We start from the raw sequence: 27725 nt of genomic DNA on the forward strand, positions 1-27725 counted from the left end.
CTTATTTGCTCACTTATGTGTTTCCAATGTCTCTTCAGGGTTTCATGGATTTCCAGGTTTAAATGGTCTGAATGGCTTGCCAGGCACAAAAGGGTCTCCTGGAACGCCAGGTAAAGGAAATGCGTAGTAGAAGCGTCGTAGCTGGAGAAACGCATACACTGGTCCATCATGAGAGCAGCATTCCCCACAAAATACCCCTATTTCACCCAGTTCTGGATTTAATTATAACCTGAAGAAAAACTTCCGGATACTGAATGTGCATGAAAAAATTCTTCTTTAATGCCAATAAGGATAGGATGCAGCCTCTGGAGTGAAGAAACTTTTCTGGTGATAGTTGTCCTTGAATTCCTGAAGGACTATGTCACTGCTGGAAAGTCTGTGGAAGGAAATCATAAAACTCTTCCATTTCTAATGGATGTTTGGTTTTAGCAGGGCAGCATCAAATGCTTGCTTTGAGTTGGGCTTAGCGATGGCATGTTTCCTTACTGCTTTCCATAGCCCTCCATTATATGGAGCTCAAGAAAGGCATCAGTAAAATCAGGTGATTTCTTTGATTAGATTCTGGATTCTGCATTTGGGAAGCTTCTGGATTTTTTTCATATTTTTTAATCGTGTGAAATAGAATGTGGTTCTGTTTCGCAAATAGTGTGTTACTGTATGTCAAGAAACGGAGAAAGACCTTTCCAGAGATTTGTTCAGTTACAGTCCTCTTGCAAAGCAGCACTTAAAATTTGTGGTTGACATTTTATGCATGAAAATGGACAAACAGTCTAGATGTGTACAACTCAAACAATACCTGTGTTTTCTTTGTTTAAAACATTCTCTACTGGAAGGTAATGATTTACAGCATATAGATCCTTCACAATTTTCCTATCTGAGAGAGCTGCTTAGTATTTCAACTTACCAGAGTGACATGCTGAACATCTCCCTGCAGCTCTTCCTGGGAGCCTTTGCCCTGCACCACTTGTGCCTCAGTGTGTCTTCCGCAGTAGTCTGTGTAAACTGATCTCTCCATGTTGGAGCATGAAGCCCACTAGATTATTTAAAGACCAGAAGCTTGAATTGCATCCTCTTGAAAGACACAGCATACAGGCTGGCAGGCAAATCCGGTCACAGGAGTGCTATTTTCACATCCTTGTGCAAGAGCTTGTGGGAAGACCAGAACAGTCATATGCTTCTCTCTCAGCACCTTGCACGTTGTTTAAATTCACTCTGCACAACTGAAAACAGCAGAGAGTAGTAAATGGCTAGTTTTTTATTACAACTCAGTTCGTTTAATAATTTAACTGCTATTAGGCAATTTGAATAGGGTTTCTTATCTTTGTTAACCATGTTTAATTAGGTCTGAGTGAAGCTGGACTGAAAGGCCCTGCAGGTCTCCCAGGTCCAAAGGGTGAAGAAGGTTCTCCAGGCTTGGGTAGAGGACCTCTAGGATTCCCTGGACCAAAAGGCTCATCAGGAGACATGGGTAAATACTGATGTTCTGGAAGCCCATCAGGATGTATTGCAGCTCAGGTTAATGGGTTGCATGGTCAGCAGAATTACCAGAGAGAGATACTATAAAGCCACAGAGGTGGTTAGTACTTTGACAGGTAAACATTAAATCTGTGATGTGGCTATATATTTGAGAAACAGTTGGTTACATAGTTCTCACAGTGTCTATACCTGTCCTGAACAGCAGAATATAGCAATATTTCCCCTCATGTAGTGAGATGTCTTTGTTCCCCTCAATTTAAATGCTACTCAGTCACTACTTTTGTCCATGTTTGTGAAGATCACTGAAAAACTTTGGGTATATTCTCTCACTTTGTATTTCTTATTCTAGGTCCCCCTGGTCCTGTGGGACTACCTGGCTTGCCAGGAAAACCTGGAGTTTCTCTTCCTTCTGATATACGTGGGAGACCTGGGGATGCTGGCCATCCAGGAACTGATGGGAGTTCAGGTATAGAGAGAGGCCTTTTAAGGAGAGTGGATTCACTAAGGGGATTTCTGTTTGTTTATGTGCTTCCTTTGAAGAGGTCTGAGGGGAAATGACTTGAATGGGTACTGACACTTCAATAACTTGGCGCTTAGATCAGGCATCGAGAATGAGATCTGTTTTCGGTTCCTGCTGTTGAATCCTGATTTGATTTAGCCTGTCATTGAAGTGCTCTAGTCCAAATTAATTTCACCTATTGTGGTACTAAAGACAGAGTTGGACACTAAGGTAGGTACTTCAGTCCAGTGTAGTATGTCTAAATTTGGACACCAGCTCCATTTTGGACTTTGGTTTCCACAGCTGTAATCATAGGCTCTGTGTGAATATCGGAAGTATCCTGTGTGAGTTGGGAGGCAGCAAAGCTTCATTGCCACTTAGAGGTACATAAGAAGCACTTGCCGTAGGGTTGACAGCAAGGATAGTTTGAAAGATTTGTCATGATGGCATTGGTACCCATTCTGTACCTCACAGCCTTGTTGGAGAGGCTGAGACTCTCCAAGGATTTGAAACCACTGCTCTCGTTCTGCTAGGGAATGTCTTGAGTCACCAGGCTTTCTACCTGGTGAGGCAAGGGCTATGCTCAGGCCCAGAATTTGATGCTAAATTACTGTGGTTAAAAGGATTTAAAAGTTTATGAGACCTAAGTGGATATAAGGGGGCGGGGTCTGGTCCTTTGCCTTCAGGTGGAGGACACCCCTGGAAATATAGATACTCAAACAATGACTGTCCTCTAGAAAGACGTGCTGGGGGTAGCCCCAGTGTTTACTTTGCCCCGTGAGCAGATTGTGCTAATTACCCCTGTTGTTCTAGGTCTTCCAGGTCCTCCGGGACCACGAGGTCCCCCTGGCCCAGCTTCTGACCAAGGTGACACAGGCAATCCAGGTTTCCCTGGTGTTCTTGGCTTGCGAGGCACTAAGGGTGACGTGGGACCCACTGGTCCAATTGGACTCCCTGGGGCATCCGGATTCAAAGGTAATTTTTCCTCGAAAGGGTCTGGGTGCAGTTTGGCAGCTGTCACCTTGACAGTATCAATGGCTATTGTGTGATTAGTGTGACTGCTTTGGAACGGCAGGATCAGGATCCTATGCTTAACCCCGGAGGTCTTTAGCTGTGTATCTTTGCAGGTATAAGAGGTGAGCCTGGCCTTATGGGGATGCCAGGTAAAGATGGGCCTCCAGGGGATCCTGGTTACCCTGGGCTGAAAGGTGAAATGGGCCGTCGAGGTGAGTGCTGGAGGATTTGAAAAGCTGTACTTCATTGCACATGGTTTGGGCTGGGGAAAATTTCAGAGCTCTCTTAATGGGCTTATTTGGGGGACTCATAGTTTCTTAGATGCTGAAATAAATTAGAAAGAGCTTGACGTACCACTTTTTACAAAGATACCCAGTGCTGATGTACTAAGGCAGTCTTGATTTGACTTTGTGTCAGTATTATCAAAACTGTGAATTTTTTGTGGGGTACTTACACTGTCATTTGTACCACATGCAGGTCTCCCTGGCCGACAAGGGGCTCCAGGTATAACTCCACAGCCAGAAGAAGTCACAGCCCCTGCAGGCTTACCTGGTCTGCCAGGAATTGATGGGGTCCCTGGCTTTGATGGAGATCCTGGATTTCAGGGCCCAGCTGGAAAACCAGGTAAAAAGCAGACTCAGATCAGCGAAATGCTGGCCTGCTGGAAGAACAGCATTACTTTCTCAAATACATTAGGAAGGGTTACAGTTTTTTCTAATAAAGGAAATAATTCCAGGAAAATGAATACAAATATCTTTGTTTATTGTTATTAGAATGTATTTGATAAGTTCTGTTCATGCACTTGTATATAGTCTTTTAATTAGGTTTCTAGAATTAGGTGCAGCAGCCTGTGATGTAGCTGATATGACACAGGCTTTGGTACTAGCAGGTGGAGTTGTCATGGAAATGATTCACCACTGAGAATTATTTGAATTGTCAATGAACTACTGTAACTGGAGAAGTGCTGGGAACTTCAGCCTGCCCCACTGTCGTTCGTATTGTTTGGCAAAGCAACTTTCGTGGTTCTTACACCAATTGGCTCTCCTAGGCCCAGCAAGGCCCCGTGATTCCTTTCTCAGTGCTGCCATTTAGGCGATTTTTAAATGTTAGTATTCTCTTTTATTCATGAAAACTCCTAGAGCGGGAGCATCACTTAGCTCCAGTCCTTCCCCTCAGGTGCTATCCTAAGTCCCATCACAGGGAATAGAGCTGTGTTAGTTCCTGGGTTCCTGTTGCCAGTTCCTAAAGTGAGTAAATGTGCAGGGAGTAAAAGCTGAGAGCGCCTTTATTAACACTGGTCAGGCAATCAGGTAACAGATGCTGCAGAGCAACAGAAAGAGAGAAGTTCACTGGGAAATGACCCCTATTTATACTATTTTTAATGCTTAACCTTTACAAAAGTTGTGCAAATGTACACCCATCTGTTTCCCAGTCACATGTGTCTTTATACTAATATTAACCTTCCACATTACTGATCACATGCTGGGTGTCTCGCTCTGTGCATAACGCCTTCTGTCTCTTTATACTATTTCTTTATATTTTAACTAGTAACATCCCGAACACTTATTTCATTGTTGGCTTATCCAATCCATGCCAGAACTTTCTGGTTTGGGGTCAGGACAGTCCTGAATGGATTTTAAAGGTCCCTAGGCAGGCATCTTCTCTTACATCCCACTAAATTTATATTTTGAGCACCCTTCACTGCCCTGAGACTTTTTAAAGATTTGCCAGTCAGATGCTCATCATGGAATAGTGGGCAAGGTGAATTCAGTTCAAGTCAATGGCTCTAATTTTATATAATATTTAGGCTGAACACCAAGGCTTCTGGTTTTAAAAAAGGGTGAAATCAAGCAAAAAAAGTGCCTTTAAGTCTTAAGCAAAATTTCAGAAAGGTAGTTCAACTTTCTTCAGCTTACAACAGCTGCACCATTATACTAGAGGATTCATGCTTTCACAGGCTTTTCACAGTCTCTTGTGAGACGGAGATGAGAAGAGTTCACAGACTTCCACAGCCGTCAAATTGAAACCTGAGTCTTAGGTCCAATGTGGCTTCAGACTAAAATCAGTAGCTTATCCCAGATCTCAGTGCTGCATTTTCAGGCTTGTCCAGGTGTTCAGCTGCATCTCTTGATCCTCTAACAGACAATCGGATCATGTGGAATCCCTGTATGGAGTTAGTTGTTTGTAACAAGAGTGAAGAGTGAGCTCTCAGCATGGCTGCTGACAACGTATTTCTCTTCTGAAACATGATTGCTGGACTGAAGGCATTAGTATGAGGAAATAATGGCAGTAATAATTGTATTTCATTTCAGGTACAAAAGGTCTGCCAGGAAGACCTGGTTTGAAAGGACGTGATGGTTTACCTGGATCACCTGGCATAGTTGGGGATCCAGGACCTTCAGGTGCCCCAGGACCACAAGGATTTGAAGGTAATTTTATAATTTGGGGAGCACAGATCAGAAAGAAGCAGTCAGTAGCATTCTTTTTGCCTTACAGATTCTGCAGAGACCCTCCCCAACACCCAATTACCTTGGGAAGACCAGGGGTTGTACACGATCTTGTGTCTTGTATCTGCAGTGAAGTAAATTTAATCTTCAGTGAGGAAGATTATGTCACATGTCATTGTTGTCTGTCGCTGATGGTGTTTCCCTAGGTACAGTTCTGAACATCTTTTGGTTGTAAAGTTTTGTGGATGTGGGAGTCATCTTGAAGATTTAAAAGAGCGAAATGGTGTTCCCAGAGAAGACAGCTGTCAGGGCTGGATGGTAAAGGGACAGTGAGGACAGCGAGAGAGAAGTTTTTGCTTCTGCTGCAGATTTGTTGTACCACTTTTGGCCTTTCTGTGTCAAAGGAATATCATCATGAAGAATGCTATAGGAAAAATGAGTTTATTAGGTTTTGGTTGGTGCTTCGAGATCCTCAGAATTATTGTACTGTGAGATATGTGCTAACACATTGGCACCAGAGTTGAGAGAAAGAAAATTAAATGAGGTAGGAAATAGGTGGGTGCCGCTGTGAAATGACTGCTTTTGGAACTGTTAAGTCTAGTTACTCATACAACAACCATCAATACGTGGGCTTCTCATTGTACAAGACTGACATATAAACACAATGACAGCAATGCCAAAATTGGGTATAGAGCCAGCTGATGTCCACACTGCGTATTAGTAATAGTGACTCCTTTTCTGTCTTCTAGGTGTTGCTGGAAAGCCGGGCTCACTTGGTTTGCCGGGAATGCCTGGTCGGAGCGTGGGCGTTGGATACACTTTAGTGAAGCACAGTCAGTCAGACCAAATCCCACCTTGTCCCGTAGGGATGAACAAGCTCTGGGACGGCTACAGCTTACTTTATGTGGAGGGGCAGGAAAAGTCACACAACCAGGATCTTGGTGAGTTGACAGAATTCTCTCACGCATAAACAACGTAGGCCAAAATCACGTTTCAGATGAGCAATCTTCATTGGTACCGCAGGCAGTTGTAGTAGAGGTGGTGTAAGTCTGCTTGGCCAGAATCTGTACTGGGAGCAATCTCACTTGTGCCATCCTCCGCCACTCATGTCTGGTGTGTATGAGTTGGAGCATTTGGCAGATGCTTGATATGACCATTTCTCCAATTTTTCCAGGTTTTGCTGGCTCGTGTTTGCCTCGCTTCAGCACCATGCCTTTTATTTACTGCAACATCAATGAAGTGTGCTACTACGCCAGCCGAAATGACAAGTCCTACTGGCTCTCCACCACTGCTCCTATCCCCATGATGCCAGTGGACAGTGTTCAGATCCCACAGTACATCAGTCGTTGCTCAGTGTGTGAAGCACCTTCCCAGGCTGTGGCTGTGCACAGCCAGGACATCACGATCCCACAGTGTCCCCTTGGCTGGCGCAGCCTATGGATAGGATACTCTTTCCTTATGGTAAGGATGCTCTTGCTAATGCAAAAGCAGCTTTAAACATTTCTAGGTCTCCTCTTTGATTAGGTGACTTGAGACTGTATTCTGAGTCGTTTACAGAAAACTAGAGCCCTGTAGTTTCTTGCCCCAGTGTGTTTATTTTTTATCAGCTGGCCTGCTGTAGGCTTCCTGAGTTTGTTCCCATTTAGCTGGCCGCCTCACCTGGACGGCTCAAGTTCAGTAGTAACATTGACGCAGTAGTTCTGTATTACCACAGATATTCTCTGTTCTTCAACCCTTTAAATGTGGAAATGCTAATTAAGTTACAGTATTGTCTTAATCCCCAGTCTCAGTGGAAAAAGTAAAACATTTTCCATTGCACTCTCCTAGAAGCTCATTAGTCTAAGATTGTTAGAAAAGTATGAAGTCAGCATTATTGTTTCTGAATTTTCCCAGCTTGCAAGTGAAAAGCTTGTTTTCCATTATGCCATGCCTGTAGATTCAGCCTGAGTACATTCCTTTGCTTGTTCAGCTCTAGCCTTGACTCAGAAGACAGATAGACATAGCCAAGGTATCATTTTGGTTGCCTGTTTAACTCCTTTTAACAATGGAACTGGAGGACTCTCCTGTTTGCCTCCCATTCTGTTTCTCTGAAGTCATTTGAATTGGCATCTTTTTTCAGCATACTGCGGCTGGTGCGGAAGGTGGAGGTCAGTCCCTTGTCTCGCCCGGTTCTTGCCTGGAGGATTTCCGTGCTACTCCATTCATTGAATGCAACGGTGCTAGGGGAACGTGCCATTACTTTGCAAACAAGTACAGCTTCTGGCTGACAACCGTTGAACAGTCGCAGCAGTTTGTCAGCGCTCCTCCCTCAGAAACTCTGAAAGCAGGACAGCTTCGAACACGGGTCAGCCGTTGCCAAGTGTGCATGAAGAACTTGTAGTAACAAAAATGCAGTCATGTTAACAGTCTTTGTTACCTAAGAGTAGGCATCACTGATGTGCAGAAGGATAAATTCATAAACCTGCTTTGTGTGTGGTTGATGGGTGAATCAAGACAGCCAGAATTCTACAAAAATTGCGTGTCAAGTCCAGGAGTTTGACTGCGCACAGAGGAGGAAAACACCAGTGCTCTGAAACCTCTGATTTTTTTACGGAACATGGTGCTATGCTTTTAATTCAGTGGGGTTTTTTTTCCCCTCATTTATGGCTACCTCAGAAAGTCTCCGCGAGTTCCTTATTCAGACCAAAGACACACTGATGTCTCGCATCACACCACTCCTCTGTCCGAGGCACGTACCAGTCACCAAGAGAGACTTTTCAACAGTTAAGCTTTATTAGTGTGTTTGCAAACAGGATTTGGTCTAGTGTAAGGGAAATGAAATACAGAGCTAGCTAAAATTTATCAGTGTATTGTAGGTGACTTAGAAACACTAAGAATTAATGGTTGATAACTGATTTCCTTAGAACGACTCAATTTGTTTTGCTTTGCTTATTGAACAGATGGGCTGTTCTTTCCTCCAGTGACAGGTAATCCATTCTAATGCAGACTCTCATCCATGGTTGACTTTAAAGAGCTACCCCAGTGAAAAATGCAAATATCGATGTGAAGGTGAATCCAAAACACCTCTAGCATTTTTCATAGCTTTTTACTGAAATATATTCCAGGAAAAATGTTCATTTCAAGGTCTGTGCTTATCTTCTTGCAGTCAAATGATGTGCAGCCACCAGAAACATTTCATTACTATGAACGTAAGTTTCCTTTCTGAGGTAGCCCGGGCACACTTGTTTTGTAGATATTCAAGCTGTGTGTATTTGAAAAGTAGAGGCTTTGCTAGGTAGCAGGCAAGCTTACGCACACTGAAGTAAGCAGTTATGGATATACATTTGTTACTTCTACAGGCACGATGTGTTGGGTTTTTCTTCCTCTGGGCTTTATTTCTGTTAGTTTAAAAAATTGTATTTCTGGTGTATGCACTGTTAACTAGTCACACTTTCCTTCAGGGCATAATTAAAGAGAAGTGCCTCTAACTGTATTATGCTTGTATATTTTGAGGGACAGTCGTGAAAAAGGTATGCTAATATATATAATGAATTCATTTAGTTGGGCTAAAGTTATTATTATCAACCCCTCTAGAGTGAAGCATATGAAATCCTTATATATTGACATTCCAGGACATTTGAAAGAAGTGCCTTGCAAATACACTATCCCCTTGGCTTAAAAATGTTTAAGAAAAAAATTGTTCAGAAAACTATTATTAATACAAGACCAAGATGTTATTTTAAAGTATTATCTCTTTTTCTAGGTTCTAGGGCTCTAGCTCTATCCAGCGAAGTACTTAAGAACATGGTTACTTTTAAGCAGACAATATTTTTGCCTTTAATGATTATTTACATGCATAATATAATACTATCTTCCGAGATCGGGGTCAGAGAGCTCGGCATGTTCTAGAGTTGAACCACACTGGAGACGAGCAGGGAATTTATGAAGAACAATTTAGTCTTTCATTTAACTCATTCCTAATTGGAAGAGGTCTGCAACTGGTTTGCATGTATCTTGCAAATACCTTTAAGGCCTTTTAACACTCCTGCGTGGCAATCCTTTTATGCAGAATATCCAATCTACTTCTTAGCTGTCCCAGCACAGACAGATCATATTGTATTTACATCTTGGCTTATGCAAATACAACTTTAGAACACTGTGTACGCACAGTTAAGCTCACTTCTTTTTGAAAATTTGTGCAAATAGCTGGCAAGCTACAGTGAATTCTCCAGCCCTTGGGCTCCCATAGTGCTATAAAGAGGGGTGTCAACCAGGTTTTTTGTCTACAGGGACTTGGTTTTATTTTTGAACACGGACATGTGCAAATACATTTATTATTTTTCCCCAGAATCGGAGCCTTACGCGTTTTAAGCACTGCTGCCTTTAGGGAACTGCTTCTATTGCAATAACCTGGCTCCGCTGCTGTCACTGTCCAAACTTCCATCCAGTTCAACACGGCCAGCCTGTTCCCCCACCAGCTGTTCTCTGTCAGGTGTGTGCGGGGGGAATTCCAGTCAGCAGCCATTCTTCCCTCAGCCCCATTTTCATAGATCTGCTTACCCCCACCACAAATACATCTTCCAGAGGTCTGCAAGGCCAAGACCTCCTCCCTGAAGAGCATGTACACAACAGCTAAGAGCTACGTGGGGAATAAGTATGCTGTACTCCACTGACTGATTTTTCTTTTTAATTTATTTTTTAACTTAGGTGCTTCCTTTTTTTTTTTTTTTTTTTTTTAAAGCAGTCACTGCTCAAGACTGAGCATTTCAGAGCAAGGGCTTCATTTTCATTTTTGTCTGTGGGGAGGAGAGGGCTACAATTGCTGTTACACGAACAGTAAGTTCATTAATTAATTAAGAAGTAACGCCTTGTTTTTAAAAAAACATGCAGCTGATCCATGGAGAGGGGGAGAAAATGATATTTTTTCTAAGTGTATAGTTTCCACGCTGTGGCTAATAGACACTGAAGGTAAACAAAATGAAATATGACCTGGTTAGCTGTTTTCTTGGAAACGACACTGGCCCTGATGGAGAAGTGCAAGTGAGAGGAGACAGCATTCCGTATTTCTCTATGTTGTCATTTATTGGTGAAGATGAAACTCTGCGATCCATGTCCATTACACTATCGTGACAAAACGACCACAGTGGGGACTGTCCGATAGTAAAGAGGAAATTTATAAAGGATTAAAAGATCTTTGCCTTTAATTATTCTGAGCTGTTTTTCTTATGGCTGCTGGAAAGATACTCTGCCTTAGAAATAAAACTGCACAGGCTGTTCTCATACACCTGTAGAGGTAAGGCACTTTACCAAAACAGATTTCAAAAGGCAACAAGTCAAAGAACAACAATTACATAATTTGCATATGCCTATATATTAAGTTTTCAGATAACCTGGTTTATACTTAGTTCACACAAACAAATTAACAAAATATAGCAGCATACAACCTATGAAAAGCTTAAGAAATTTATTAGATGCACAGATAAAGTGCTGTAACAGAGAAACTTGTGTAAATCTTTTTTAAAATAAATAAGGTACAGTTAAACCACCTTTGACTCATTTTAGCTCCAAAAGAAAAGTCAGCCTAAGTTTTAATGATTTGAATTTTAAGGTCAAGGTGAAATATATCATAACTATAACAGTGGTTGTGATCTATATCAGCTATTTGAGTCTCCTGTTCCTCTTGAGGTTTCCCAGAAACAGGAAGGCTATTGCAAAACGTATACATTAGACATAGTTCCTTTGACAGAAACATTTTGTAATAAAGTGTGGTTGCTCAAATACATGTTAAAATATTTAACAAGGAAACAATTTTCTCCTGATCCAGTCGATCTTTTAAACAAGACAAATGTATTTTTTCTAGGATGCAGCCCACAGGAGGGAACAGAAGTAAACATCCTCCTTAACTGAAGACTGTTTTGCTTTAAGAACTAAACTATTGCATTATACGAGAGCAAGAAATATCCATTTCGTGTTATCCCTTTCTCCAAACATACAGCCCAGTGACATACTTATTTTTGCCTTAATCGCAAAGGTCCGTTTCTCTTCAGGAAAGACACACATTAAAAAGAGGTTCCCTTTAAGGGTCTTATTATAAGATCTTTTACTGCCTTTCCAGCTGGGGAAGCGCTTTGACAGCAGGAACTGTCACTGTTGGAGGTTTGGATGCTACTAGGTGTTTGTGCTCTGCTATCTGTCATTTCAGGCACTTTGGGGCTAACATGGCTGTTTGATTTAAGTCAATGCAATAATATTAGCAATATGTTCAATACTCAGAAGGGTCACCACAGTTTCCTTCATACGCTCAGGATTTCAAATTCTTCTTCCAATTCAAATAGCTTGTCAGTAGATTCAATGAGTTCTGAAAAAAAAAGGCAAACAAAAAAGCCCCAAACATTTAGAATCTGAAAACATGCCTGATTTTGTTTACTTAAACACAAAAACACCAAAAACACCCCCCAAAACACTCAAACACTTTCTCAAATGTGTCCTTCAAAGTATTTTGTAAGATTAAAATAAAAAAAAAACAATATATATCTCTCTGTGCTAGCAATTGTACGTGGCCTGTTTGGATAACTGTCAGATATTTTGTAGGAGTAAGGCATTTAATCCCGTGGTGATTGCTTAACGCTTAGGAAAGCATAGTTATTCCACCTGTGATTATTCTTCGGTTTGCTAAGGAGGACAGTTCTGCTGCACAATAGTAGTCTCAGTGGGTACCGCACCTGCTCCTGTAGTTGTCACTTCTGGCTTTGTAGGAGGTATGAAAGGAGGCCAGTGTGGTGGATGCTTCTGGACCAGCTCAAACATCCGTAGACTCTGTTGCTTAAGAATCTCCTATGGACACAAAACTTCCATTTTAAAAGATGCCTCAAGAGAACCTTCAAACACGAAAAATGTCTGCTTAATTAAAAACATTTATAATTATGTATGTCTATCAAAAAACAAAGGCTTTATGCAGACCTACAGTGAAAACCTGTTATTTCAAGTCCCTGCTATTATGAATCTCTGCTTCACAGATCCCTCTAATATCTTCCCATCTGAAAACACACCTGGAAGACAAATCTCTTGAACTGTTCTACAAGTTAACAGTGTGTTATAATTAGCTTTCATATCCATACACCTATAATTTTGTTTACATGTAGCAAACAGGCACCAAGAACGTACAGTATTTTCTGCCTTTTAAAAGAAAATTACTTGCATGGACCTCTCTGTGTTCAAGTTTTCTGTTGATCAATGGGAACAAAAGGCAGGTCTATCAGCTCCAAAAACACAACAGATTTTGAAGGATAGGTTTTGGATCAGGAGAAAAAAGGTATTATTGAAGCCACATTCCACTCCTCTTCAATCAGGTAAACTACATCGTATCCTGTATTTCAGTTAGTTACAAACTGCTTTCCTTAGCCACTTTTTTTTTTTTTTAATAAATGCCTTTAGAGGTTGATGTTACTTCACATTCAAACTTCTGTTGCTTCGTGTATCAACTGCATGCAGAAACGTCCTAAAGTCCTTTTCCTATGGCAGCGAGCACCTTTTGTGTGCCCTGGAGGGATCCAGCACTTACAGAATCAGATCTTTTGTGGGACTGGGGACTAACAGCCATAATTAGAACACGTAATAATATATTATGTCAAACAATAAAAAAGGATCAGAAAGCAAATAAATAAATAAATTGCTACAACAGGAGAGTTAAAACTTACTTTTAAGATTTATTTCTCAGTAAATGACAAAGTTTCAGCCAGTAACATAGTAGTGCTAAAAAAAGAAACACTTTTTAAGGGTATATATTTACACTCGTTTTCCAAGTGGCAGGGTTCATGGCTGTCAAAATGCTGAACTAGCTCCAATTAGCAATTCGGTAGTATCGGCTTACCCTGCTGCAGTAATGCGTTCTTCTCTGTGGCTCATTTCATTTGCATGCAGAGAAAGATGTAATGGGAATTTCCATTTAAAAAAAACCAAAAAACCCAAACAGCATTCATTATTTCATATAGAGCAAATAAAGGTAGTAGTATTACCTTTTGTACAAGACTACACCAGTTATCAAAATCACATTCTTCTTTGCAAAAGAAGCCCTAAGGAAAAAATACATACAGTAGTAACATTAAAAAATAACAATATGTCAATGAGCGAAGGATGTTGTGGTATCTTTATGCAGTTTGAAAGCTTTAGAAACATATGTCTCAAGTGACAATCACCCATAACCCAACCACAGGATACTGGCATGGGACCAGATATAGTTTCTTCAACTACCACAGTATCCTTATGAGGTATACTGGATGACTTCTACAAGTAATTCCATTTAAAGATTTGTAAATTAGGATATAAATTAAGTAATTTGTCCAGAGCGACCATGCACATATGGCGGTGATGGAATAAAATAAGGAAACCTGATTCAGTTCCTTGCTTTGACCTTCAAAATACTTTTTGCAAAAGGTAAATGCTGCTCAGTAAAGAAAATTAATTAGCTCCCGAGGATACAAACAGCCAGTTCCTTGGCTGCGCGACCTAAGATTAATGTATCCTATACAGTTTATACATTAACTGCCACGTGTTGAATTTTAGATTGTAGAAGACTGCCCTGTGATCTTAATTCTGCTCAAGGAAATGCATTACTGCCTTTACCAATATATAGAGGTATTACTCAGAAATAACGCATGCACATCTATTATTTTCTAACACCTACTAAAGCTACTGAGGGGTCCAAATTCATGATCTTCATTCTGTGTGGGGCTTGCTGGCAGTGGAAGCTCTCGTCATCAACTGTGCCATTTTCTTCCCAATCTACAAAACTTTGAGTGGTGTGAGGGTCCAAATAGATCAGCTCATTGCCTGTGAGGACAACATCCACATGTTGATAATAAGCAAGAGACTTCAATAAGCACTTATTCCATCCAGACTTGTAAAACAGAAATTAGATTATCATCACAGTTGATATCTAGACTTTCTAGCTTGTGAGTTTGAAGAAAACCACAAAGTTAGACACGATAGTGTCCCACAAGGTATCCACACTATAATTTTCTATTGTGACCTATTACTGTACATTTTTTTGGTTGATTTGTTCTACCTTTGTTACATACTTCCCTTTTTTAAAAATGTAAACTGCCATAATGCCTAACATTCCACAGATCAAAAGGTACAGGATGACCACAAATGGAATCTGTAATCCCATTAGGCATTCATTCAGAAATTGGAACAAAGAAGTCTGACTAAGCCAGTTCAGGTTTTACAAGGAGGAACAAAATATCCATAAAAATATGGAAAAAACAATATTATCCAAAAAACCTGAATCTAGTATTGACTATTGCTTTAATTAATAAAGTAAGACGTGGAAGAAGATAAAAAAGGTACTGATATCTGAAAAAGTTTAAAATACAAGAAAATAATTTAAGAAAACTGTGAAGCAAAAGAATAAAACAAGACACCCTGCATTATGAAGTATTAATGATTAGGAAAAAAGATATAATGGTATTTTAGCAGTAGTGACATTTGACACTTTTTGACTGGTATCAGTTATTCTTAGTGTTGTTCTTGCTTCTATCATTACCTGTTTTTACGTCAAGCTTTGCTGCTACTTTTCCGTTCCTGTAAGGATGGTATCACAACGTTCCTGAACTATTTGAGGTATGTTCCTTCGCTGCTTCTACTCTTACACTTACAGTGCTTACCATTTCCCCTTCCAAAATAAAAAACAAAGCAAAACCAACCTCTCTTTAGATCATAGGCATATTTGGAATAAGTTTCTCCTTACCTAAAAATCCTATGAAATAATAGGCATTATTTGGTTTCCCTCCTAATGCTCCCAAAGACTGTGGCATCTTAAAGCATTCCTAGGAGTTCAAAGGAAGAAACATGAAATTGTAGTTGATTTGTTCATTGATATAACAGATACCTGAACTCATTTCACAATAACAAACAATTCACTGAAAAAAACCTTACTTTAAACGCATCAATATACACTGGATTTATGTGATTTATCCCTAGCCGTAGAGGTATAATAAGCAAGAGGGGCTTCCAGCCTGCGCAGAATCCTGCTGCGTTCTTATTCCAGCCAAGAGCACTTCTGTGCACGTGTGCGCTGCTGTGGGCCGCGCCGCTGCTCTGGGGAGGGGACCAGCACATCTTCTCTGTGGGAAACAGAGAAAACACTGAATGCGCAAAGGAAACAGCAGATCTTCCTCTCAATCATGAATTAAGCTACTTTGGCAGACATCTTTATAGAGCTCCTCTTTTAAGACAAAAGCAGCAGGGAAAGGAAATTGTAACTATTTAGTAGGAGTAATTCTAGCAGAGTATGTGCTGGCACAGGAGTGAGACGTGACATAAACGACTGGGGGATGAAAATTTAAGACTGAAGTTACATTTACTACTAGCGTTATTAATACTGTCAAGCTTTGCCCAGGAAATAAATTGGCAGAGATGACAGCATTAGAAATTCTTGAGGGAACTCTTCATTTTCAGTGATGTGAAGGTAAAATAAGCAGAAGTAGGGGCTAAAGTAGAAATAGACTAAATAAATAGACTATGGCTAAATACCACCTGTAAGCCCACCTTTCTTACAACTCAAAATTTAGCCTGGCCATGTATTTCGCTAGGATCTGCCCCTGGTTTCTCTTTTGCCTGACAAAAACACATCTCTTTGGCAAACTCTGCATTAAAAACAATTCTCTGTATTTCTACATAGTGCAACTTCGTTCCGTTTCTGGGGTAGGAGTTTAGAAAGCACAGACCAAACTCCATCTTCTCCCAAACTGCATGGTATCTAAGTAGGACACCAAAAAGCCCTACACCGTTCTGTGCTACCTTTAGTTTTGGACACCCAGAGCCCAAGTTTGCATTTCCTTTATTCCTTTTCTTACCCTGGGAACAAGTAGGGATGGCCCAGAAGTATTGTCAGAATGTTTCCTGTTACATGCAGGAAAGTGGAGTCAACTCAAAAACCGTAACCACAGAACCAATGTTTCACTTACTGATGTCTTCAATGACCACTGTATTGTCCATAGATACATAAACTGCTAATGAATTCCATTCATCAAATAAAGCAAGCTTCCTAGAAAACATTAAGGTGGTAATTAATATAAACTAATTAGGACCACAAGAGCAGCTTTCCATTCAGGACAACTAGATTGTTCTTAATTAAAAGAATTGTTTCTTTTTAAGTCTCCATGTAATAATAAGATAGCTTTGAATATTTAACGTTTAGTATGTTTAGAAAAATAAATACTGAGTGGTACCAGGAAAAGCACACACTCTGTACCATGTGAAAACTGTTTTGCCCTTTGGCCAAATGCAGTGATAGTAACAGCTCAACCACATGATTAGGTTTATTACTTTTTACTGCACTTAACAGCCTCTGCAATGGAATCCTCCCCATCCTGCCTGGCATCATCTAGAGAAGCAAAAAATTCCTGTGCCAGTTTTGCACGTAACTTTTTGCTTAAGGTCCACTAAATTCAGTGGAACTATTTCTGTGCACGTGTGGACAGCAGACTCGGGGCATTAAAAGCTAGATCAGCTAAAGGTTTTCAGCACCCAAAAGTTAGGAGGAAGGATGCCAGCACACAGGTTTCTGTCCACTTGTGTGAATCCAGAACACTGGGGAAGGGAGCTACACTCTTAAGCTGCACAGGCAGAGTCAGCTGTCTAAAATAAGCCAGAAAAACCTGTATGTGAGCACTAAGCCAGGAAGAATTTGTAAATGAAAAGAAAGCTCCTCTCTTTCTCCAGAATGTGTGTCTGTCCCAAGGCTGCAAAGCACAGCTGCTGAGCATTCGGGACCGCTTGAGATCTGGTACCTCCACCTACCCCTCCGAAATGGAGCAAAGTCAACTCTTTCACGTGTGGATTCTAGACTAGGAGGAGCTGCCCATGTTCTATACGGCAGCCTTCAGGCAAACTGCAGCTGGGGACGTGAGGAATTGCAGTTCAGTTCCCTCCTCAGCCTGGATGGTTTCACTCTGATGTTTCACACCACCGCTCTAATCTGCACGAGGGCACCCGTGACCTGTCAAAGCTGTGCCGCTTTGTGGAAAGGAATATGTATTTCTGGTGCCTTCTGGTTAAGGCATGTAGACGGCACAGCAGGAGAGACCTTTCTGCAGGTCTCCCCCAGGCTCTTGGTATATTAAAATTTAGAACTCGCCCGATCCCAACTCAGTACCTGCCCACCAGGCTACAGCATCATGGTCCCCACGGTACTTGCAAACACTTGGCATATACATATATATTCCTGACTCCGAGAGGGGGGATCAGCCTTTAACACTGTGTCTTGGGCCTTATCTTGGTGTCTGAGCTTCACTGCCCCAGGGGAGTACATTCCGAATGAGCTACTGCGATTCGACTTACTTCAGTACTTGAGCAACTGTATTTGGTCCAAACCATTCTCCAATTGATTTCCCCTCTCCAACGCCCATCTGTGCTGTTTTTATGAGTGAAAACACACACACAGAAAAAAAAAGACCACAGAGAGTCCGGTCACAAGATATGTTAAATAGCATGACCTACTAATATTTTGACATACATTCTAGAGCAACTGCAAACTGTATTTGGCAACAACAGTTATTTTCTCAATCCATGCTCTTTTCAAACCTTAATGACTGCTAGTTCCTTTACAAAAAGTTTCTAAACTGTAATGGGAATTACAAATGTTAGTGTCCTTTATTGCAAATTACAGCAATAAGCTTCATGACTGTCTGTTTTAACACTATCAACTCCGGTAGCCAAGGCTGGCATACTTTATCAAGTGCTAGATTCTAGTATACAGATTTATTTGGGTTTCGGTGAATAACATTTCTAAATTATTATACTTATACCCATTTGCATGCATTTTTATTTATATACAAACATATACAGTGTCTTAATAATCACCTTTCTAAAATTTTGAATTAACATATTTCAAATTAGGTTTCAAAACAACAGGAATTTCAGTGGGGGGAAAAACAAGTTGACTTGTATTCTTACCCATTTGGTGGATGGAATAACAGCAATCTTTTCTATCTAGAAAGCACCGTAAGATTCTGTGATATTCTTCTGGTTGTTTTTTGTGTTTTTCCCATTGCCAATCTTACAGGAAAAAAGTTATACAGATTAAAAAGTAATAATGTTTCCATCATCCCAATCAAATGTCTAGATAGTAGAAAGCCATATGATGAGATGTTAAAACACTAATGTACAATTAATCTCTAATATTTACATTTTGTTTAGAGTTCCTAGAAGTCACAGCTTGTGATTTACTATCAAGCTGTCCTGTATCATCACAGGATAGATGGTGAAAACTGGGAAAATAAAATAAAAATGTCAACTGCAAATATATTCTGAGTGATCATTGCTGAGAATTGATAGCTATCACTCTACGTGAGCTTCCAAGATTGTTTAAGACTATATACTCCGTTTAGATTTTTTTAGATTTGTAAGCATACATCGGATAATGATGTAAGATCCATAAAGCAAAGTCCAAACGCGGCGCTGGCCCTCTCCCACAGCAAAATCCAAAACAGCTTTGCCATGTATGCTCTTGCCTCTAATGTAAGGTAGTTGCCTCCCATTTACTGACCGAGAAGCACGTACATGGGGCTGATACCATGAAGTAGTACCATGAGTTCATATTCTAGTTTTTCTCAGGTAATTTATTTGTTTGCCTACTTCTTCAGTTAAATCTTTTCACCTCCATTCTGTGGCATCAGTTATTCAAGCGGATAAATCCTTCTGTGGCATCAGTTATTAAAGTAGATAAATCTACAAAGCACGCTGCCATAGAAACCACAGCACATGGTACAAGGATTACAGACCTAACCCTAATAATGTAATTGATATGATATGGCAGCTACACACAGACCAGACCTATCATACTCACCCGTGATCCTGGGATGTGAGGTGTTGATACAGGCTTAAGAGCTTGCACTAATGGGTTCTGCTGTGGGGTTTGGACCTCAGGCTGGTGGCGGGTGAGTGAAGTACTTTGTATGATGTCTATCACTATGTCACTATTCACACAGTCACTGTGTGCGAACGTTTGGTGGCTACGTAAGTAATGAAGAGAAGGGTAAGAACTCAGACCCACGGCAGCAGGTTCTCCCTTGGCCTCAACCTGGGTATTCCTCAAAAAGACATAAAATAACAACGGGATTCCCTATTTGTCCTCCCTCTATTTGTATTTCTCTGCTTAAGGCCAGCATGATTTCACCCTGTGAGACACAAATAATTCACTAGTAACTTCCATCAGGGCATCACGGAAAGTTTCATTAATAAATTTAGCTTCTGTGCTTTTATGGAAAACTACAACAAAAACTAAATGGTCTCCAAACACTACAGAAGTTTGCTCAGCAACAGTACTCACCCCTTCCTAAATGTCTGCAGATCAGCGCTTGTGCCAGCATCATCTGCCCACATCGCAGCATACATCCCCAGCCAGCATCAGACGAAGGACCGGTGCCTCCTAGTAGAAAAGTTCATTACAGTCAATATGGTCTTTAAATTGAGTGCAGCGCCAGAGAGAAAATTTCAGAGTTAAAATCTCTAACAACTGTCCTACGGATAAAAGGCACCGAGCCGAGACCTTTGCTTTCCGAATCGCTGGTCTAACTTAACTGCTTGCTCTATAAACATGAGGACCTGACTACATGCAGGTACAAGTAAACACAGTTTTTAATAGCTTTAACATCTTGTTTGTGTAAACATTTAAAAGGATGCTCAAAATGTTCTAATACTGTAAAAATCATTTTTCAGTCCATCACTAATCCTGCTATCTCGTTTCTAACAAGGCAGCTGGTCTGCTGCATACTCACCAATAGGCGAAAACTTTCTTCTATACGTAAACCAGAGACGAGCACTTATATCCAACAGTAACTTAGATTTGTCTGGAATATTTTTAAGAGGAAAGAAATTACTAAAACAAACTTTTAAAACTGAAAATTTGTAATTTTCCCTTTACAGTCAATATATAGAGTGCACAGAAGACTCTTGCTAGCTTTTACACATAAGACCCTTAATTTTAGCTGTTTAAACACCAAGAGCTTTTGTAGACTGCTCATTAAAATTAACTTACTAAGGATGAAATAATTATTAGCCAATGAAGTTTTACAAGGCGTTTGGAATGACTATGCCCAACTTTAATGAAACATCTATGGAGAACTATGTCCCCAGGAAAGAACTGGTCAAACAAGTTAAGAAAGTTCAAGAATCTCTACATGCAAACCAACATGGAATTATCCATTACCTCCAAAGTAATTTTAAGAAAAGGTTAATAATATCAAATTTAATTAATTTTTTTTTTTTAAATACATGTGCTTACAGAATTCTCCCAAAGGTTCTGAAGAATTCTTAAGAATCCTATTTGCTACATTTTCTCTGAGCCGTGGCTCAGACTGATGGGCCTTTTCGAGGGCTCCTTCAGCCAACCAAGGCCGTATGTGGGACCCTCGGCTGCCCTGAACACCACGCCTGCACTGACGGCCACTGCCCCCGGCACGTAACAGAGGAGGATGCCCTGGTCTTCTCCCCGAGGAGCAAAACTCATTTCTGAAATCTTATTTTTGTACGATATATACAAATACATCATCCTGCTATGACTTTTAGGTCATATATTTACTTTCATCAAAATACAGTACGTGCCCTAGATTAATTTTTTTATTATTATTACTATTATTCTTTTGAAATATCATTTTAGTTGCAAATAACAGGCTGCAGACCGCATCCCTCAAGGGAAAATAACATTAGTAATACTGAACATTTCCCAAAAGTTATTTATTCATCTATTTCTGAGGTATTTGATGTTGAGAAGTGACAAGCCTCATACCTGAGTAGGCTTTGCTACAAGTATGATCTCTTTGCATGAATTATGGTAGAAAGTATATCAGTAAACTTCTGGTTTCATTTTAGGATGAATACTGCTAGTTAGAGTTGGTTTCTTGTTGGTGGAGAAAAATAAACTTCCCTCACGAGACATTTAGAGAACGTAAGGAAATCAGGAGCTGCTGCTGCCTGTGAATCAATGAATGCTCTACAGATTCTACAGATGAATTCTCGTTCTAACGATACCTGTGTTTAGGTGGTGTTGCCTTCCTAGAATCCACACCGGCTCATCAGTTTCGGGAAATTCTTCTAAGTAGTCTGACAAAATATTGATCTGGTTTTCATACCTAGATAAAACTGAACAGGAATACACAAAATGCAAACTCCGTTTTCTCCCTTTGTTCTTTTATGCGCAACTTTGAGTTCTCAGACTGAACTAGTTGTAGCTAGTCTTTGCAGACTTTGGGTCTTCTGAACGGTGCTGCCAGCTGCCTTTACTCTTTTCCTTTAACAAGCTGTTCTGACACTGAAACAGCCAATGTCTTGGCTGGTTTTTATTTTGATTCTTGGCGAGCGCTGAGAGAATAACACGTCCGACACCTTCGCTACCAGCGGTCTGAAGCCCCTGCAGAAGTTCGGGATGGCTGCAGCCAGAGTAAGATTTGGTTCAAGGAAATTAGGAAAGGGAAAAACAATTTAGGCAACAGAGCGTATGTGGCCATGCTCGATCTGAAATGCACAAATACCGCCACTCAGAGTGATTACATCCTTGTGCTTAATGGGAAGCATGTGAAAAGTGTTAGCAAGGCTGGGTTTTGCTTTCCTAACTGGAGATTTGAAACACTTCAAAGTAAAAGATGTATTAGTGTTACTATTCAATGCTAGACCTATTTACAGTAAAATAACAAATTATAATTAATACGACTTAAAGAAGAACATTAAATCAATGTTTAGACAATTAATTAAAGCGGGGTTTGTTGGAAGAGGAACACAGGCCTTCAAGTGTAAAAATGAATGTAAAAATCTTTTCTTTTACATCTTTATCAATCTTAAGGAATATACTGCTAAAAAAATCAGGAGTTGAAAGTGAAAGCAAACGCAATTATATTTTACTCTTCAAGTATAAAGAATGAATAAGCACCAGGTAAATGGAAAAAAACCCCAAATGTAAGTATACGCATTATAGCAATCAGAAGTGAAACTGAGCTACAATTCGATTCGAGCGGGCAGGGCCCGCAATACCCAGCACTGAAGACGCCCCCTCCCCGCACGCCGGCGCGGGCAGTCGCTGAAAAACACGGTAAACTTCTGCCCTGAGCCGCGGCAGGGAGCAGGAGAACCTCACGCTGCGCTCGGTCTTCGCCGCCGGAAAGCTCACCCCGCGTTGCACTTACAGGGCAAACAGTCTCTTCTTGGGGTCCTTCTCGAGAGACTCTGGCCCCGGGGGTCCAACAGGAGGGACCCGCGTCCCCCCCTCGGCGGCCGCGTGCCGCTCCCACGGCACAGCTCGGGCCACCCGGGGAAGACCCACCGGCGTCTCCCGTTTGCCCCCTGCGAAGCCCTGCGCCCGCCGCCGCCGCCGAGGCCCGGCACGGAGCCGCCCGCCGCGCCGGGGGCTGCCAGCGCCGACACCGGCCTCGGGCCGCCCCGAGCCCCGGCCGAGACCCGCCGCCGGCAGCCCCCGCCCCGGGGGAGGCCGCGGGGCCCCGTCGCTCCCCGCCAGGCAAACGCCTCACGGCGGAAAGCACCGACCAGCGCCCCCCCGCCTCAGCCCGCGGCGCAGCCCTCAGGCAGGCGAGCCAACGGCCTGTCCGCTCGCCCCCGCCGCCCCGCTCGCCCCTCTCCCCACACCGCCACCGCCACCCCTCACCTGACTCCATCCTCCCGCTGTCACCATCCTCCTCCTCGCCCCGACACGGAGGCACAACACGGCCGCGGCGCGGGGTACCCTGGGAGGTGTAGTCCCGCCCGCCGGCGGCACCGCGAACGCCTCGCGCCTGCTGGACTACAAATCCCAGGAGCCCTCGCGGCACGAGGGGGGGAGAGGAGCGAGCCTGTGGGTGCGATTGGCTGGGCTGGCCCCGGCGCCCCTCTGATTGGCCGGCGCCCGGGCCGAAGCACCGCCCCTGTCGCAGGGTGAGCATGGAGGGTGCGGTGTCCGACGTGGGGGTCTGCAACCTGGCCTACGCCGGGCGCCTGGAGGAGCTGCGGGCCCAGCTGCAGCGTGACAGGGCTCTGGCCACCAAGGCGGACCAGGTCAGCCGGCTGCGGCGCCCCCCGCCCGCCGGAGCGAGAGCGAGCGGCCTGTGGGGCCGCTCCTGTCAGCCGCCGCCGCGCTTCCCGCCTTCCCCTTACGGCCCCCTCACTGCCGCTCCCCTCCCTCTCTCCCTCAGGACCACCGGACCGCGCTGCACTGGGCCTGCTCGGCGGGACACGCGGACGTCGCCGACCTCCTCCTCGGCCTCGGCGTGCCTGTGAGCGACAAGGACGATGTGAGTGTCGCAGCCGTCGCGGGACTCCTCCTCCACCCCGGTGAGGGGCTGGCCTGGAGGCTGAGGGAATGCCGTGAAACGGTTTGTGTGGGGAATTCGGTGGCGAAGTTTTTGTCCGGACCCTTTGCCGTCACGGTTCCAGACGCAGAAGTGCCCCTAGCGCTGTGTCGCGTCCTCACTTTTCTCCCTCCTCCCGTCAGTTGGCGTATGCAGGGTGGTTTCTGGGAGGTTTTAAAAAGCGTTTGTGTGATAGAAAGGCAAGTTTAAAGTATTTCACTGCTTACGTGAAAGAGTGGGTAATCTGACTTGAGTCAGATGAGCCTTGAACCAATGAGCCTTGGTTATTGTCAAGGGATTTTGGGGGAACTCTTCTTACGAACAAAGGTGCAAAACCAGGGTTGTTGGGCATTTTCATGTTACCTTTATCTCGGTCTGATCCTCTTAAATATGTTGAGCCAAATCGTGAGGTACCCTGAAGACTTCTTATTATTGGGGAAGGCATTATAGAGTAGGTAACAGGTTGAGTGATTTCACAGTTGCAAAGGAGATGGTCTGTTACTGTTGTAGAGGAAGGGTTGAAATAATTACATCCATCATGAAACATCTTGAAGATCATCCTTAAAGAAGGAAATGTTGTCCTATTAGTTTAATTAGAGGGTAGTATATAGAAAAGATTGCATAAACTTTTGGGCACCCTTTTCTGCCACTCTTACTTGTTCTTAAAAAAGCACAACTGTTAATTTGTAGGGGCCAGGTGCCCTGCAAGGCAGCATGCATAACTGCATAACAGAAGTGATTTCTGTCATTTAACTGGCAGTTTTTCTCAGGTACTGAATGCAGCATGTGAGAGGATGTGGGACTCGTCTCTCTGGTGATAATCAATAATGTTTAGCTTTACAGTTATAAAAACATGCGTGCAGTTTGACTAATGAGTAGTCAAGTCTGTATTGGGTTTACGCCTTGTCATGTTTTTTTGCCTGAAATGCTTAGTTTGAATAACATGTTTTTTTTCTTGACTCTCTAGGCTGGCTGGACTCCCTTACATATCGCCGCTTCGGCAGGCCGCGATGAAATTGTGAAAGCCCTCATTACCAAGGGTGCTCATGTAAATGCAGTAAATCAGAATGGCTGTACGCCCCTGCATTATGCAGCCTCCAAAAATAAGCAGGAGGTATGTTTGCCTGTGCTACTAGAGGTGGTGTTGCTCTTGGAAGAAGTGTTTAGCTATACTAACTTTCCTTCGTCCTCCCCCTCCTGGCCTCTTTCTCTTCCTTCAGATTGCAATCATGCTTTTGGAGAACAGAGCTGATCCAGATGCAACAGATCATTTTAAATCCACCCCGTTGCACAGAGCAGCAGCCAAAGGAAACCTAAAAATGGTACAGATCCTTCTACAGCACAATGCATCTGTTGATATACAGGACTCTGAAGGGAATACTCCTCTGTAAGTAATTTTTTATTTCTATTTTACTTAATATAGCATAATCTCTATAAAATGAAACTCCATTACTTCAATTTTTTTTTTAATTTCTTGTTGCCTCAAAATACTCCCTTGCTTCACACCCCTATGTAATTAAAAAGGATTTGAGAAAATTATACTTAGTATTTTGCCTAAGTGTGTCTGTACATACATGCTTTAATTTGTGTTACTACATCTTCTTAAAAAGCGTGGAACACCTTTTGTAATAATTTGGAATACGTTAGGTTGCCACTAGAGGGTAGAAAGTGAGCTAATGACAACAAAAGTCGGAGGAAACTAGTCTTGCAGGCTGGCCTGCTCTGTCCTGCCAAGCAAGAACTAATTTTGGAAGATTTTCTTCACCTCTGTAAAGAAAATAAGTTGCAATTTAAGTACAATCAGTCCAGTGTTTGATGTAACCTTAGAGATCAATTTGAATCTGAACCTGGTGGCAAAACTCTGCCTTGTCTACAGTGGAATCAAGATTTTGCCGTGAATAAGATGAAGCAGTATGTTTCAGCTATACGTAAAACCCAGTATTGTCCTGGAACACATAACGTTTATTCTCAAGATACTGTGCCAAATGGCAAAAAGGCGTTGGCTGCGTTTGTAGTAACTCTTTACTTCAGATTAATTTTAAGCATTGTACGATTTAGTTTATCACTTTCGATTCAAATAGAGATTGCAATTTTCTAATTTCACTGTGGATTGTGTGTTCCGTAGTTTTGCTGACTGCAGAGCCAAATCCTAATCTAAAGAAGTGTCTTAATGTTGCAAGGGCAGTAGCAGGAGGAACGTTCTTGAGTTGCTTAATGACAACACAGTGACTGGACAGCAGGCTTTGGAATCTGTGTAGGTAGTTGGTTGCGTGTAGTTTTGTTGTTCTAGGATGTATCTCCCCTCCCCAACATCCACGCTGTCGTTTTGGCAAGGCATGATTATTGTTCTTTTTAAGCTTGGACTGTTTAATAGTGGCTGTGGGTTTCTTGTTCTTACTACAGTCATTTAGCCTGCGACGAAGAGAGAGTGGAGGAGGCAAAGCTGCTGGTGTCTCACGGTGCAAGTATTCACATTGAGAATAAAGAAGAACTGACCCCACTGAAAGTGGCAAAAGGTGGCCTGGGAGCCATACTTAAAAGAATGGTGGAAGGCTAGTGGGGACTTTTGACTTGACTCTCTTTCCTGTTGCACTTGTATTTAAAACTGCAAACTCTATATTTTGACAGTTCAACTAGGAACTAGGATGTCATGAATGGGCATCAGCATGGTAATAAAAAGTGTATCTCTAGCTTTCCTTCAAGTACAGTGCCAAAACAACTGTTTATACTTCCTGTTAATTAAACAGTTCACTGATTTTAAAGTGTTTTTCAATATCTTGCAGTTTTCTTTCAGTTTACAGTATGATCTGTATAAATGCGGTCATTCTTTCTATTTCGGAACCTAGTTTAGGATTATTTCTTTAAAGCAACAGGACCAAAAATGCTTTAACCATTTAAAGCAAATTTTATTTTGGAAGCTTAATCTAGAGTCTTTGTTTTTTCCCTCGGCCTTTGTGATTTGTGTGCGGTTTTTTGTTTGATTTTTGTAGGTACTGATTGTCTCCCTTCATACGATTCTAAACTACACCTCTCCCTTTGTAGAATGCCGTTTGCTCAGTTACTTAGATAATTGTATCCATTTTCACTCTTCTTGGTCTGCTCAAGTGAGCTCTGAGAGTTTAAAGCTCTTCTGTTGTTATCTGTTGTTGTCCTGTTTCTTTGAATCATATGTATTTGTTGAAGTGTACTGGACTGCTTGCAGAATGCAGGTGCAGTTTCAGGGTAACCTCTGCAAATATACAATTATATCATGGATGGCTGTGGATACTTCTCTGGGATGTACTTCAAATCCAATTTTATTTCCTCTTGCTCCTTCTGTAGATTTCTTCTTCTGTTCTGCTTGACTCCCATTATGTAGCACTGATGCCCACGGTTTACCATCTTATTTTATAACAGAAGCCTGGTTTAATCTCTGTTTACTCATAGCAAATCCTGGTATTAAGTTATTAGAAGGCAGAGCTAATGAGACTGAGTCTGAAAAATGACCTTCTGTTCTGATGTTGGTAAGATCACTTTTGACACTAGTGGGATAGATTTGCCCTTTCTGAACAAATCATGCTGATGAAATTCTGTGAAATAAAGAACTCTCCTAAACAGCAGTCTTTGGTGTTATAAAACTTTATTAAACTTACATGTAACAAAACCAGTATTTTCTAAATACCTTGTATGCTTGGGATGTGAACAAGTCAGATGAAACCCTGCCATCCATTACACACTATGGAAATATAACATGTTTGTTCGTCATCTGCAATGAAAGGTTGAAATGGAAGATGACGGTTTCTACGGTTTGACTTGTAGGGATGAAGGTAATGCAGTTTATTTTGATAAGCAAGACAGAAACTTAAAACCAAACGAATATCTTCACTAAGTGCTTTAAGTCTACCCTAGAAAGCAAAATGCAGGTTGAATTTCACTGAGGATACCTACTGAGAGCAGGAGGGATAGCTTGCCTGTACAGTAAGCTCTGGCCATGCA

The 27725-nt window shown here is 41.9% G+C and overlaps 3 protein-coding genes across 7 annotated transcripts in view; 2 read left to right on the plus strand and 1 right to left on the minus strand.

The window, feature by feature from the left end:
- COL4A6 (collagen type IV alpha 6 chain) overlaps window positions 1-8908 on the plus strand; it is a 136563-nt gene extending 127655 nt beyond the window's left edge. The window contains exons 36-45 of the mRNA XM_074599930.1: window positions 39-110; window positions 1343-1468; window positions 1826-1942; window positions 2789-2950; window positions 3103-3201; window positions 3467-3613; window positions 5302-5418; window positions 6186-6377; window positions 6611-6897; window positions 7556-8908. Of these exons, the coding sequence (XP_074456031.1) occupies window positions 39-110; window positions 1343-1468; window positions 1826-1942; window positions 2789-2950; window positions 3103-3201; window positions 3467-3613; window positions 5302-5418; window positions 6186-6377; window positions 6611-6897; window positions 7556-7816 (1580 nt within the window). The 3' untranslated portion in view covers window positions 7817-8908. The remainder of the gene's footprint in view (window positions 1-38; window positions 111-1342; window positions 1469-1825; window positions 1943-2788; window positions 2951-3102; window positions 3202-3466; window positions 3614-5301; window positions 5419-6185; window positions 6378-6610; window positions 6898-7555) is intronic.
- Window positions 8909-10862: 1954 nt separating this feature from the next.
- ATG4A (autophagy related 4A cysteine peptidase) lies at window positions 10863-23735 on the minus strand. Of its 4 annotated transcripts, none has more exons than XM_074599934.1 (13): window positions 23072-23735; window positions 21448-21558; window positions 20196-20267; window positions 19748-19846; window positions 18373-18474; window positions 17758-17830; window positions 16383-16462; window positions 15352-15539; window positions 15164-15242; window positions 14099-14244; window positions 13431-13487; window positions 12138-12249; window positions 10863-11773 (listed from the first exon to the last, which is right to left on the minus strand). In XM_074599934.1, exons 1-13 carry the CDS (start codon window positions 23343-23345, stop codon window positions 11709-11711), a joined length of 1458 nt encoding a protein of 485 aa, XP_074456035.1. In that variant the 5' UTR covers window positions 23346-23735; the 3' UTR covers window positions 10863-11708. The 4 variants fall into 4 exon arrangements, with proteins under 4 accessions (XP_074456035.1, XP_074456036.1, XP_074456038.1 ...); XM_074599935.1 differs by having other exon boundaries at window positions 21448-21519; window positions 23072-23112; XM_074599937.1 differs by lacking the exon at window positions 23072-23735 and adding an exon at window positions 22596-22942.
- Window positions 23245-27349, plus strand: PSMD10 (proteasome 26S subunit, non-ATPase 10). Of its 2 annotated transcripts, none has more exons than XM_074599941.1 (5): window positions 23245-23457; window positions 23595-23693; window positions 24718-24864; window positions 24971-25137; window positions 26154-27349. In XM_074599941.1, exons 1-5 carry the CDS (start codon window positions 23344-23346, stop codon window positions 26305-26307), a joined length of 681 nt encoding a protein of 226 aa, XP_074456042.1. In that variant the 5' UTR covers window positions 23245-23343; the 3' UTR covers window positions 26308-27349. The 2 variants fall into 2 exon arrangements, with proteins under 2 accessions (XP_074456042.1, XP_074456041.1); XM_074599940.1 differs by having other exon boundaries at window positions 23324-23457; window positions 23595-23774.
- Window positions 27350-27725: the final 376 nt, after the last annotated feature.

Source organism: Larus michahellis, chromosome 9 (assembly GCF_964199755.1).
Source record: "Larus michahellis chromosome 9, bLarMic1.1, whole genome shotgun sequence".
Lineage (NCBI taxonomy): Eukaryota > Metazoa > Chordata > Aves > Charadriiformes > Laridae > Larus > Larus michahellis.